General features: G+C 57.2%; 2 protein-coding genes across 2 annotated transcripts in view; both read right to left on the bottom strand.

The window, feature by feature from the left end:
- Positions 1–1,341: 1,341 nt before the first annotated feature.
- Positions 1,342–3,996, bottom strand: LOC104851607 (odorant-binding protein 2b-like). Its single transcript, XM_010608851.1, has 7 exons — positions 3,722–3,996; positions 3,376–3,502; positions 3,078–3,148; positions 2,615–2,725; positions 2,057–2,158; positions 1,745–1,771; positions 1,342–1,548 (listed from the first exon to the last, which is right to left on the bottom strand). The coding sequence occupies exons 1-6, from the start codon at positions 3,975–3,977 to the stop codon at positions 1,746–1,748; spliced, it is 693 nt and encodes a 230-aa protein (XP_010607153.1). The 5' UTR covers positions 3,978–3,996; the 3' UTR covers positions 1,342–1,548; position 1,745.
- An 8,111-nt stretch (positions 3,997–12,107) lies between these two features.
- Lcn10 (lipocalin 10) overlaps positions 12,108–13,780 on the bottom strand; it is a 6,098-nt gene continuing 4,425 nt past the window's right edge. The window contains exon 5 of the mRNA XM_010608966.1: positions 12,108–12,341. Coding sequence (XP_010607268.1) covers positions 12,108–12,341 — 234 coding nt within the window. The remainder of the gene's footprint in view (positions 12,342–13,780) is intronic.

Consider the following 13,780-nt stretch of genomic DNA (forward strand, 5'->3'; position numbering starts at 1 on the left):
TGCAAGACACGGAGGCCCGCGTGCAAGGTGGGGTGTGCGCATCTCTCCTGGTCCCAGGGGAGGCACCTCCTCAGGCTTTCTCCCCAGCTCAGGGAGGTAAGACTTAGAGCTATTCACCTTCCACACCTTGGGAATGGGACCTTTGGGTTACCTGTCCCCGCTTTTACTGAAAATTGGCTTTTCTCAGTCACTGTGTGCAGATGGCATTGCCTGTGTTTGCAGAGTGGGGATGTGGCATTTTGTCAATGAAAAGTGGACTGTTGGGGGGACATAGCAGGCAGTGGCTCCACAGTGACATCGCATGTTCAGAGCCCCCTTGGGGGCAAGGCTTTGGGGAACCCACTGGCATCTGTCGTGTGTGCAGCAGCAAGGCCCACAAGGACCGTGGGGTGCATGACTGCTTGTGACTGACTGTGAGCAGAAGCAGAAGTCGAAAACCAGAAAGACCATGTGACACCCTTAAAAACACGTGACTCTTACAGTCACAGGGTAGCAGCGGCTGAAATCTGACCTGGAATCCAGTGGTGTGGGGTGCACAGCTGCCTGGCGGCTGGATGGACCTGGCCAGGCCTCTGGTGTGATACTGGGCCGTGCAGCAGGAGACCTGATGTGCAGGGGGACGAGTACCCAGCATCCGAGCCAGCGAGCACAGGGCAGAGTGAGCCTCAGTCCCCAGCACCCCCTGTTGCCGAAGAACCCGGCCTCTCATCCCAGAATCAGCTTCTGAGTGTCGGGATGCGAGTGAGGGTGCTGAACCCTGGGGGACTCCTGCCCACAAGGGCCACATCAGGTCCACACTGCCCTGAGACAGTGTGAGCCCCACCAGAGCCAGGTCCAGGCAGGGCAGGAAGAGGCTAGACTGAGGGGCAGGGCGGGATCTGCAGTGGTCCCCCAGCAGGTGGTCACTGGGCTGATCAACCGCTGCCCTCAGGGACAGACAACACCTGAGGCTCATCTGGGAACCCAGGTCCCATGGGGTATGTGGGTTCTGGGGCTCTTTAGCATCAGGCCAGCACCCTCCCTCCTGTGGCCCCCATGGCCCCATGGGCCATATCAGTGCAGGAGCCCTGCCGGGCCCACACACCACCTGAAGCCGTGACGCAGAGGCCCCCTCTCGCCTGGCCCGTGGCTTCCCAAACACTCCTGCCTGGGGGAGGATCATGGGGGACCCCAGGTCACCAGTGGCCCTGAGGGGCTGTCAATGCTGGGCCCCTGGGGTCCAGGGTCTCCCCTGTTCCCATGGCTCCCCTCCAAACAGAGATCCTGGGAACCCCCTCGAGGCCCCAACAGGCAGGCTGAGCCACCACTGCTGCTGAAGTTCTTTATTGGGAGCAGGGTGGGGTCTGGGTGGGGTGGAGGAAGCCGAAGGAGGGGTGGTTGGTTGGGAGCCCTGGTCAGTGGGGAGGGAGAGCTGGGGGACGCAGATCCGGGTGGCTGCTGCGTGGGAAGAGAAGCCTGGTCAGGCCCAGACTCGGGGACCCGGCTGCTGGCCCAGAGCTCTTCCTCAGGGTGCTGGTTGGCCCCTCCATGGCTGCACCTCCAGGCCTCCTGGTGGGTGTGGGGGTGCTGGACAGTGAGGACCAGAAGGGGGGACGTCGGCAGGAAGGACTCTCCTGTCCTGGGGTCACACCCAGGCACCCCTGAAGTGGCACCGCTGCCGGCCCAGGAGTGGCCCAGCATCTGGACCTCAAACTCCAGAACCCAGGACCCTGGACTTCCCAGTGTCCTCAGCGGGGTCACTCACCCTAGTCTCGCTCAGGGACGCAGCTTTCTGTGGAAACCAAGGAAACTGGAGGTGAGGGGTGGACGGGGGTGCCCAGACCCCGTCACACCCAGCTCAGACCCTCTGTGCGTGAGACCTGAGACAGGGCTGGTGTCCCTGTGAGGGGACAGAGGGCACGGGGACACAGATACGAGGGACATGAGGACATTGGGGGCACAGAGGGACACAAGGGACTCAGAAGAACATGGGGATGCAGGGGACATGGATGGAGACACAGAGGGAAACGGGGACACAGGGGACATGAGAGAGACGCCATCAGAGCCGCCCGCTCACCCCTCTGCTCAGGGATGGTGATTTTCTCCTGCGGGAGTCCCTTGCGCTGCACAAATTTCCTAAACTCCTCCAAAGCCTCAGGGCTTTCCTCGGGGGTCCTTCCTGCGGGACAGGGGCCAGGTGGGGGGAAGCGGGACCTGAGAGGGGCCAGGGACGCTGAGGGGCAGGGAGGGAGGAGGTGGCGGTGCTGAGCAGGTCCCTGGGGCCCTGTCACCGAGCGACCCTGGGGCAGGGCGGCCCCGAGCAGTCCCGCAGGGTCACACGCTGGTCTGGAAGGACCCCGTGTCCTGGAGGGGCCCGGCCCTGTCCCCCAGGGAGGACCCCAAAGGCCACTCCCTTCCAGCTGGTTTGCCGGGGTCAGAGACCCCAGGAAGCGGCACCTAGCAGCGTCCGTGGCTGCAGCGCCCTCCCGAGTGGCCAGGCCCCCGAGGGCTGCGTCTGCCCTGTGCCTGGTGTCCCCGGCCTGCGACCCCTTCCCAGTCAGAGACGCTGTGCCCGGACCCCAGAGGGTGGCCCGTGGGCTTCTCCAGAGCAGGGGCTGGGGTCCCCAGCTCTCACCTATGAGCTTCCCCACACCGAACATCTTCTTCGGGCCCCGCTTCTCACAGTAGAGGATGTAGTGGTCCTTCGTGGACAGCTCCTCCACGTAGATGAGCTTCGCGCCCCCGGCTGCAGACAGAGAGGAAAGTGCTCTTTAGCGCCGTCCTTCCCTGAGGAAACCTTGGAGACCACAATGGGGGACAGTGGGGACGTGTCGGCATCACCCAGGGCACCTGCCAGCCGAGGCCAGGCCCTGCTGTGTCCCCAGGAAGGAACCAACCCAGCTGCGGACCTCAGATGTGGAGGCCAGGGACATGGAGGCTGGAGCCTGGCCCTGCCTGCTTTGGGGTCCTGAGCCCTCAGTTTCCCCTTGGGTCAACAGGGCCACCAGAGGGAGGCGTGGTCTGGTCACCCCCTGCTCTGGGCCAAGCTGTGACAGGAGGGGAACCTCAGGGGCGTGGGCACAGCAGGTAGGACTCACAGGAGATGTATTTGCCAGGCTCCTCGGTTTTCTGCATCAGAATCTCCTTCTCGTGGCACTGACCCATGATCCTGAAACAAGGGTGCAGGGACAGCTGTTCTTGGTCTACACCTGAGCCGACTCGGCTCACCGGGCATTGGCCCGACAGGGTAACCCAAACCCCAGCCCACCCTGCCCCAGCTGCAGGACGTGGCCGGGACTGTGTCCCCTCAACCTCGGGGGACTTTCATCACCGACATCCAAACTGCTGGCACAGGAGGGGAGCACGAGACCGAGGGTCCCCACGGGCCACACTCACATCAAGGTGACCCTGGCCTGCAGGCTCCCATCTTCGCGGGCCGTCATCGTTGAGGGGAATACCACCTGGAACGTCTTCGGTCCCGGCAGGGTCATGTTGCTCACTAAGGCCTTCGTGTACCAGGTCCCTATGAGCTGGAGCAGCCGAGCGTGAGTCCCGCAAGGCCCAGATCAGAGCCTCTGAGGCATGGGCTGCACCCCGAGAGCCAGCGGAGGTGGCCCTGCTCCAGGACTGGCCCTGGAGGGGTCGTGCTGCCCAGCCCCCCAATCTCTGACTCCTCCAGCCCCCCAGAAACAGCCCCGGTTGCCATCCGCCACCCCTGCCCACCACCCCCACAGGGCCTCACGTTCGGCTCCTCTGGCTGGAGGGACAGGGGGTCCTGGGCCTGCAGAGCGGCCACCAGGCCAAGCAGCACGAGGGTCGGGAGCAGGGTCTTCATCTCCAACGCTGTGCTTGCAGCAGAGCAGGTCCCCTGGAGTCTGGACGAGGCTGCGCCGGCTCCTCTCCGGACGCCCTTTATGTCCCCTGCCACCAGGGCCAGCCTGCACTGGGTGCTGACCACACCCCTCCCTCCTGTCCCTGCAGGCCAAGTCCACATCCATCACGATCCCGGTGGTGCTGTTATTGTTGGGATCTGATGAATAACACCTTAGTGCTGCTGGAGATAAAGACCATGGTGCTGCTCAGTGCCTGCCCTGCCCCAGGCCCTGCCTATATCCAGCCGACCCATCTACAGCTGCCTAGACCACCCCTAACCCTGACAGACTCACCCTGCCCAGGTGTCTTTAACCTGGTGAGACCCAGACATGCAGGAGAATTCATACACACCGAACTGCCAGTGGTGACAGTCACTGATCAGCCTGGGTGAGGCTGATCACTCCTCCTTCTGGGTGTGGGATCTGATGCTTTCCATTCTGTCCTCAGAGGTCCTCAGGAGCACTGAGTCCCTGTTCTTCACAAGGGCACCTTTCTCATTAACATGCATTTTGTCAAACTTTACACCTTCCAAATCTTATTGTGTCTCTGACTTCTGTCCTCTAGAGGTGTGAGAAAATACATTTATGTGAATTCTGGGGTTTGTTTTGTTTATGTGCTGGGGGTCAAACTCATGTACATGCTAGGGAAGCACTCAACCACTGAGTTACATCCCCACCCCTAAAACTCTGGATTTTTAGTCATCAGGTTTGTGATACTCTTATAGTAGTCTTAAGAAGCAATATAGCTGGCATGATGGTATGTGCCTGTAATCCCAGCACTCAAGTGGCTGAAGCAGGAGGATCTCTGAGTTTGAGGCCAGTATGGCTACTCAATGAGTTCAAGCCCAGCCTGAACTACATAGCAAGACCCTGTCTCAAAAAAAATGTATATAAAATTGCTGGGTGTGGTGGTGCATGCATGCCTGTAACCCCAGCACTTGGGAGGCTGAGGCAGGAGGATTGCTGTGAGTTTGAGACCAGCCTGGGCTACATAGTGAGTTCCAGGTCAGTTTAAAGTACATAGTGAGATCCTGTCTCAAAAAATAAAACAAAACAGAACAAAATATATATATATAAAATCACTGATGTATTAATAGATATATTAAATGTAAATGGCCTAAATATACTAATTAGAAGGCAGTGATTAGCAGAATGGACTAAAAACAATGATACAACTAAGTATATGCTGTGTCCAAGAAAATGTTTATTCCAAGAATGGAAAACTGGTTTGATGTTTTTTTCCTCATTGAGTTTATTGGTACATTTTAGGTATACAGTATAGTTATATTCATCATTGGGATTTTGTACCTTTACATGACAGGTCTTGGTTCTCATTTTTTCCCCATACCCCTACCTTCCCTTCACCCTGGTTTGATATTTTAAAAATCAGCCTTATTAACAAGTTAAGAAAAAAAATTCACGTGATAATATCAACCAATTCAGAAAAAAACATTTGACAAAATTCAACACCCATTCAGAATAACAACTCTTAGTAAAGTAAGGATAAAGGAAAAAAATTTTTAACTTGATAAAAAGCATCTACAAAAATCTACAGCTAACATTCTGAGTGCTCTCTCCAATATCAGAGACCAGGCTAGGGTGTCCACTACCACCACTTGTATTTAACATCGTGTAGAAAGTTCTGTCCAGCACCGTAAGGGCGGAGAAGGGCAGGGGAGGGGAGGGAACAGAATAGAAAGGAAGGGAGGAAAATAAAAATAAAATAAGAGAGATACAAATTAGAAAGGAATAAAGCTGCCCCTTTTTGCAGATTACATGATTGTCCATCTAAAAATGTTCAAGAAATTTAAAAACAAAGCAATAGATCCAACCAACCAACCAAAACAAATCTCCTAGAACTAATAAACAAGTTCAGCAATGTTGCAGGATGAAAGATAGATATACAAAAATCAACTGTGTGTTGACAATGGACACTAAAATTAAAAACAATCCATTTTCAATCATTTAAAAATTAAAACACTTGCGTGCTAGTCTAACAAATCATGTGTAAGATCTGTATGCTAAAAATGACACAATAATGATAAAGACATTTTAAAGATGTAAATAAATGGGAAGAAATACTGTATTCATAGAGTAGAAGACTCAACCTGTAAAGATGCCATTTTCCCCCAATGATATAGGATTTAGTGGGATCTATACCAAAATTCCAGAAGGAAATTTGTGTAAGTGGACAAGATTACTCTAAAATATATATGAAATGGCAAATGAACTAAAAGAGTTAAAACAAAATTTTAAACATGAAGTGGATGACTCAGCCCACCCAGTGGCAAGAGCACAGCTATAGTAACGATGACTGCCTGACAGCAGAAGGACAGATTCCTAGATCAAGGGACGGACAGAGCAGAGGTCCCTGAGACAGACCTGCATGAGCTGACCCACTGACTTCTACAAAACCGTGAAAGCAGTTCAGTGGAGAAAAGACAGTCTTGGCATGAGAGGCACTGGAGCAAGTGGACATCCACAGATAGAAAGAAACAAAGAACCTCAGCCTAACTCAGGCTTTATACAAAAATTGACTCAAAATGTACCACAGGTTTCATGTAAAACGTAAACTTAGAAAACTAAAAAAAAAGCTTTGGAATATGAAACTAAGTCAAGGTTTTTTTGTTTGTTTGTTTGGTATCGGGGATAAAATTTGGGACCTTGTGCTTGCAAGGCAGGCAGCGGAGCCCTTCAGCTGAATCCCTGACCCCCAGGGAGTTTTAGATACATCACCAAAATATGATCCAGAAAAGGAAAAAAATGTGACTGTCAGGCATGGTGGCTCATGCCTGCAATCCCAGCACTTGGACGGCTGAGGCAGGAGGATTCCCTGAAAGTTCAAGGCTAGCCTGAACTACAAAATGAAACCCTGTCTCGAAAAAACAAAACAAACAAATGAAAAAACTAAGTGGTCTTTATCAAAACAAAAACTTCTGCTCCACCATTTTAGGAGAATAAAAAGAAAAGCTAAGAAGTGGGAGCAAATAATACCTGACAGAAGACGAGCTTCCGCCCTGCATGAAGATCTATCAACACTGGACAGGCAAAAGACAGTTAGAAATTTAGCCTGCCTCGCAAGTCCTAAATTCAATCCCTGGTTTAAAAAAAAAAAATTAGAAAATGAGCCAAGACAAAAGGGTCATTTCAGCAAAGAGGAAAATCCCGCAGATGGGAACAGGGCATGAAAAGACAGCGGCAGCGGTTCTCATTAGTGAAATGCACATGAAAACCCCAGGGAGGTGTCACCAAACACCTCCCCAGGTGGCTGAAATAACACCACAGCGGCTAGCCGGGCCTGGGGGACCACGGAGCCGGGTGCTGTGCGCGTGTGTGACGGGAATGAGGCGATGTGCGCCCCCAACAGGGCGTGCAGGGATTGAAAACACTGAGCGAGCAACGGCCACGCAGCTCAGCACTGCACTCTGGCACATTTATCTCCAAAGGTGAAAATGCGTGTTCGTGCGAAAACCACACAAAACCGTTTAGAGCAGCTTTACCTGCAAGCGTGTGAGAGGCGGTTTAGTTATCATCGCACGTGTGATGAGGCGGCTAGCAGGAGCCAGGGCCTGAGAGGGAGCTGGGTGCTCAGCCCCACGGCAGGAGGTAAAATAAGAAGGCAGCGGGGCTCAGACCCGGACAGGGACCCTCAGAGGAACGGGTGCAGCCCCTCGCTGCATCCAGGGCTCAGGTGTGAGGAATTAATGACGCAACATGACTGGCTTTCTTTTCAACTCCCCGTGCTGGGAGACTGGTTAGAGAGCCTGAGTCCCACTTGGTCATTTTAAAGCCCCGGGTGACCCCTGGACCCTGGGCAGAGCCCACACTCTGCTGGTCCATAAGAGATTCCGAGCGAACAGAAAGCAGCACCCACTTTCTGGGACCCCTCCGCCGCCAGGAGCGTTCTCTCTCCTTGGAGTTCCACTGACACCTCCCCTGCCGCCCGCTTTCTGTCCCCGGTTTCATTCTTCCTATGGTAGGCGGCAGCCCAGCCTGTAGAGCCCCGGCTGTTTCAGTAGCGCCGCACTAGGAGGGCAGGGGCCCTCCGGCAGGTGCATGGCTAGGCGCAGCGGTCCATTCTACCACGGAGCCGCCGGGCAACAAACGGGGAGTAACTTTCACCCACGCAGCCACCCGGACGAATCTCCGGGAAAGATGCATCCCGCCGTCTTGTCTCCCCCCAGTTACGTCTTCCTCGTGAGCTCTGCCGCGACCCTGAACCACCCCTTACGGTTCTCCTTGCACTTGCATTGTTCATTGTTCATCAGACAAACTCTTCCTGTTCAGGGCATTGTGCGGCTCTCTCCTGATGGATCGCTGATTCATATAATTACATATCATTTTCATTAAAGGTCACAGAGCTAAGGGGAAAAGCAAATGGAACAGGTCGGCCGTGGCCGCGGGGACAAGGGGATGTTTGTGCTGTGGATGGCTCGGTGCGGGTCGGCCTCACCAAGGCCGCACTTGAGCAGAGGACTGAAGATGGCGGGGAGATGAGGCGTGAAGGGCCGGCGGGAGAGGCCAGGGAGGGACCTCGGTGCTGGCCTGGGGGACGGGGCCTGGCGTGACGTCTGCCCGGGGGCGGGGAGTGACAGGTGCGGGCGATCGCCCCACCATGGGAGGAGGGAAAGCGGCTCAGGACCTGTGACGGGGCTGTGTGCAGACACTGACCCCAGGGGACCCGGCTGCGACCCCTGAGCGCGGGAGACGAGGTCAGCCGTCCTCACTGCAGCTCGAAGCCGAGGGGAGAGTGGGGCCGGCAGAGAGGGGCCCAGGCAGGGCGGCCTTGCTGGAGCAGAGACCGGGGAGGGACTCGGGCAGCAGCACTGACCAGCACGGGAGACGGAGACTGAGAGGGACAGGCGCGGGAGGAAGAGCCCGGAGGGGCACAGAGGTCCTGCTATGACCCCGACACCAGGCCCTGGGGAGGGGAGACCGCGGCCCAGCAGGAGCCGCAGGGAGCCATGGCCAGCGCAGAGGAGCAGTGAGGGGCAGCGATGCAGGGGGACGGGACAGGCTGCTCAGCAAGTGGCCCCACCTGGGAGAATGGGGTGGACTTCAGTCCCCATGGGCGGAAACTCACTCAGCAGACCCAACCTCCGCACAGTGAACTCTCAGAGGACGGGCAAATCACTGTGGCCTTGGCCTGGTGAGGCAAAATCATATGCAACACCCAAAGAACAACAGGCCGAAGGAAAAACAGACGACTTGGACCTCACCAACATTTAGAGTTAGGATTAGTGTTAGGGTAGGGCACACGCCTATAATCCTAGCACTCAGGAGGCTGAGGCAGGAGGATTGAAAGTTTGAACCCCGGTCAAGGAAGTGAAATGATAAGATATAGAATGTGAGAATATTCTTCTTTTTTTTTTTTTTTTAGACAGGGTCTCACTGTGTAGTTGAGACTGACCAGGAACTTACAATGTAGCCCAGGCTGGTCTCAAACTCACAGCGACCCTCCTGCCTCAGTCTCCTGAGTGCTAGGATTATAGGCGAATAAAACACAGCTAAGGGGCATCAAACAGCCCCTTCAATACAGGCGGTGGGTTTGACAGGCAGGCTCTCCTCCAACCAGGTCTGAGATGGCCAATAGGACGGAAGAAGCAGCCCAGCATCATTAATAACTAGGGAACCGGGGCAGATCAAATCCAGGGGAATTGCCGTTTTGGCCCACCAGGATGCTAGAATTGAAAGCCAGAGGAGAACAAGGGCTGGCGAGGATGGGGAAGAAGCGGAACCCACGTACACCGCCAGCATGGACACAGCTACCTCACAACCACTCCCTGGTGCTCACCCAAGAGAAGCGGAACCGTCCCACAAAGGCTCGCACCTGTGTCAGCTCTTGGCCGGCTTCACCGGAATGCTGTCAGGTAGTTTCTTTAAAATGTGTTGCCAAGCACAAGTACTCCAAGTCTTTCTTGTCTCGAACAAAGAACTGAATGAGATAAGCCAAAGACAGCACCAAAAGTTTATTTGAAAACGAGGAGTGAAGGGGTAAGGGAAGAACTAGCTCTGCAGGGCGAACCTGAGCCAAACGAAGAAAGGAAAGAGAAAAAGATCAAAATAAAAGTGCGCCTTGGGTCTGACAGTGCACTTTTCCTGGCGTCTGATCTAGGGAGAGCCTGAGAAGCTCTACCTGTGGGTCCTGACCCAGGGTCTCTAACTGACAGGCCCCGCCCACTTCTCCAGCCAAGCCGGACAAGTGACTGGAGGGTGCTGTTGTGACATGCAGTACAGCGCAGGGGAACTGTGACCCGCTGTGTAAGGGAAGAAGCCACTCCCGAAAGACACACTGAGCGACTGCCTTGGGGGGCGTGGCCACCCTCGGCGAGTCCACCGACAGGAACAGGTTAGGGGCCCAAGGGCTCAGGAGGGTGACAGGGGTGAGGAACGGCTTGACTTCTCGCGACCCGGATGCTCTGGACGAGTGTCATGGCGATGGTTTGGTGGTGCTTGGCATGGCACCAAGTGAGGAGGTGAGAGGGGCCTGAGCACTCCTGCCCGGGGCAGCTCACCTCGAGCACAGGCTCTCCTACAGGCTGGTGATGGGAGGCCGGGTCCCCTGGGGTGGGAGGCAGGGTCCCTGCAGCACAGTGGCACTGCTGCCCCCCACGGCCAGCACTGCGTCCTGGCAGGAAACCTGAACTCTCCTGTGTGTCGTCCCCCAAGGCCCAGGGTGTGCAGGAGCCAGCCCTGTGTGATGAAGTCCTTCGGTCTCCCTCGCCCCACTTTTCCCTCTGCTGTCCCAGGGTGTCCGGTTCACTCCAGAGGCCTCCAGGCCCCAGCCAAGACACTGACCCCAGCCCACATCCAGTTCAGGACCCCGTGGCTTCACAAGGACGATCTCGCCCCAGCCTTAGGTTGAGGGGCCCAGGGCTCTCTGGGGTCCCCAATCACCAGGCTGCTCTGCTCAGGGGGACCCTCAACAGGGAAGCATGTGCCAGCACCACAGGGGCCCTAGGCCATCGATGGAGGACCAAGGCCACCAGAAACTTCCAAGAGCTGCGGGACCTGCATCACCCAGGACGAGGGTCCGATTCATAAGGCAGGACTGAGGCCTTCTCTCCTTTGGGCCCCTCCCTGAGGGGGCTCCTCCTCCACGTGACCCAATCCATGTGCTCTGGGCCCCAGTCTGTCCTCTTGGGCTGCTCTGTGGGTGTCCCCAGCCCAGGCAGACAGACCCTGGAACCCTGGGATCCCATCACTATGGAAAGTCCCCCCTCCATGCAATGGCCCTGGCTTGTTGCTAGGAGACTGGACACCCCTGAGCCTTGGCAGAGCTGCCTCGGCATCCCTTCCTCCCGTCACCTCCCAGGGAACCTGCTCCTCTGTCCTGGGCCTGTGAGTCTGTGCGTGTGCTTGCACTTCTGGGTGCACCCCATAAAGCAGAGAGGAAATGGAATATATGGGAGGGGCAGGTGGGGCCCCTGGATCTGAGGGCCTTCTTCCCCCAAGCAGACCCCTGCACAGAGCTGAGCCTGGCCTGGGAAGACAGAGCCCTCTGTTCCTGTCTGGATACTGCTTACCTCGGGGCCCAGTCAGTCCTTTCCTCTCCCCTGCCTCAGTTTCCTAACTGTTCCAGCGGGGCTTGCACACAGCTCCGAGGGCGTGGAGGCCTCCCTTCCCTCAGGCTGAAACGGGGCTCTCTCCGACCTCGCTCCCGAAGAGGGACGCCCAGCTCCGCATGGGGCAGCTGGGCCTCTGTCCACCCCAGGCTCCACGTGGGCCCTGCTGGGGACCCAGGCTGTCATGCCTGTGACCCCTGCACCTGGACAGCCACACTCCAGTGGCTCAGCAGGGCCAGCCCCAAGTCTGTCTCCTGTCCCCACCGCCCAAGCTGTGCCCCACAGCCTCGTTGGCCACTAGAAAGGGTGATGGTGACAGATGTCATGGTCTGCAGAGTCCGCACAGTTAAAAACCAAGGAAATATGCACTTCCTCTCTCAGGGTGTGAGCTGCCGAGAGGACAGTGGGGCCGGGGACTCACAGAGAGCAGAGCTTCACTTCTCACCTCCCAGGCCACAGCCCAAGACCCAGGCAGCGTCTGCCAGGCCCTTCTTGCTGTGTTCTGGTGTGGCGAAGGGCACGGGGACAGTGCTGCTTCCAGGGCCTCTTTGGGAAGGGTCCTGAGGCCGGCCACCTCCATGCTAGGATGCTGGGCTTCCTGGGGCCACGTCCAGAGCACAGGGGTTGCCGTGCAGAAAGAGACCAGCACCCCGCTCCAGACTCCATAGATGTCCCCAGTCGCTTTGAGGGCCTACACCCCGCCCACCCTGTCCCGCACAGCCAGAGGGGCTGCCGCATGGTGAGGCCAGGTCCGAAGTTCAGGAGCTGCTCCGGGCCTGGGTACAGGTTTAGGAGCCCCCGGGGTGGCAGAATGCACGCACGTGCCGGTCCCCGACATGAAGTGGCACAGCCGTACAACCACATGCCCTGCGTGTGACTCCCGTGCTTCAGTCACCTCCAGGCACTGGGACACGTTCTGCGCATTCTGGGAGACACGGCAAGAAAACAGCCTGCTCAGCTCCGTACAGGCAGCTCGTCCTGGTGCTTCTGACCCACGGCACCACGCAGGTGGCACCGAGAGAGGCAGAACCGTGGCCCAGCAGGAGGCAAAGGAGCGAGTGGGCCTCCGGTCAAGGCCATCTCAGCCTGCGTGGGCATCCACCGCCAGGGCTTCCCAGGGCAGGGCCGGAAGTGAGCAGCAGGTAGGTGGGGTCCCGGCTGCTGCTCAGGCTGCAGAGGTTGGAAGGGCAGGGCAGGGATGAAGCACGTCAGAGGCCCACGGGGACCTTGGCCTCTGGTCCATGAGCAGCCACCCTCTCCAGGCAAGGACAGGGCAGGGGCCTGAGGTCTCTGCAGGGGGGCCGGGGTGCTGCTTGAAGAGGGTCCCCGGATTTCATGCCCAACCTGTGGACGTGAACTTATGTGGAAACTGTCCCCAGAGGTGGCTGAGGCTTCCATGCTGGCCCCAGGAAAAGGGGACTCTGGACAGGAGATGCTGGGGGCAGAGACTGGGCCCCCCATGGAGTGCAGGTACCAGCAGCACCAGCACAGGCAGAGGCTCTGTTTCGGGCCGCCCAGTTTGCAGGTGTTGTGGGAGCCCAGTGCCTCCCATGCCGGCAGAGCTGGGGCTGCACAGGTCTGACCACACTGACCAGCTGAACACTTGCTCTGGTCTCCGCCTGTGGCAGGCAGCGCACCAGCTCCTCCCTGCTGCTGGGCTTTCTGTGTGCCCGAAGGAAGAGGCTTCCCGGCCTGCACATCCAGGCCCCAGCCCCAAACAGCGCCCTGGGCCTTTGAACAACTTCCCTGTCTGCCTATGCAGGAATCTCCAGGACTCATCCACTCCAGCCACACTTGTGGTGCGCCCACCATGGCCTTGGGCCACCTGGGCCACCAGAGAGCATCCGGCCGCTCCCTCAGCCTCCAGGCCAACTAAGTAACCACATGGAAGATGGATGTTCCGCAGCTACCCTCGAGGCCCAGGACCCTGGGAGCCCCTCCTCCCCTGTCAGTGAGCATGGTGGCTGGGGGGGCAGGGCACAAGTTTGCAGGCGTGTGTATGAGTGTGCATGCATGTGAGTGGGCGTGCAGCTGTGTGTGTTCGATGTGTACACTGTACTTGTGGGTGGTGGCGGCTGTTGCACTTGTGTGTTGTAACAAGATGAGAGTGTGCATGTGCCTACGTGTGCATGGGGCCTGAGCTTGCACATGTGGCTCTCCTCCGTCCTCCTCCCCATCCCTGTCCTTCCCCACTGTCCCTGGCAGGGTTAGGACGGAGATGGCAGCTGCCCTGGGCACTGCCAGCCCTAAAGGGGACATGGAGCCTGAGAAACCAGGACCAGGTGGCCACTCTCAACCTGAAGAGCTGGGCTGTGTGGGCGCTGGAACTGGAGGCCGCTGATCTGGACGCAGGAGTGACCTCTG

This window comes from Fukomys damarensis, unplaced genomic scaffold (genome assembly GCF_012274545.1).
Source record: "Fukomys damarensis isolate Sample0158 unplaced genomic scaffold, DMR_v1.0_HiC HiC_scaffold_36, whole genome shotgun sequence".
Taxonomy (NCBI): domain Eukaryota; kingdom Metazoa; phylum Chordata; class Mammalia; order Rodentia; family Bathyergidae; genus Fukomys; species Fukomys damarensis.

Excerpts from the sequence above, each read along its gene's own strand:
- LOC104851607 (XM_010608851.1), bottom strand. The coding sequence starts at position 3,977 with ATGGATGTGGACTTGGCCTGCAGGGACAGGAGGGAGGGGTGTGGTCAG. Across the intron at positions 3,149-3,375 it reads CAGGCCAGGGTCACCTTGAT|GATCATGGGTCAGTGCCACG; the intron begins GTGAGTGTGGCC and ends CCCTTGTTTCAG. Across the intron at positions 1,772-2,056 it reads CACCATCCCTGAGCAGAGGG|AAAGCTGCGTCCCTGAGCGA; the intron begins GTGAGCGGGCGG and ends TGGTTTCCACAG.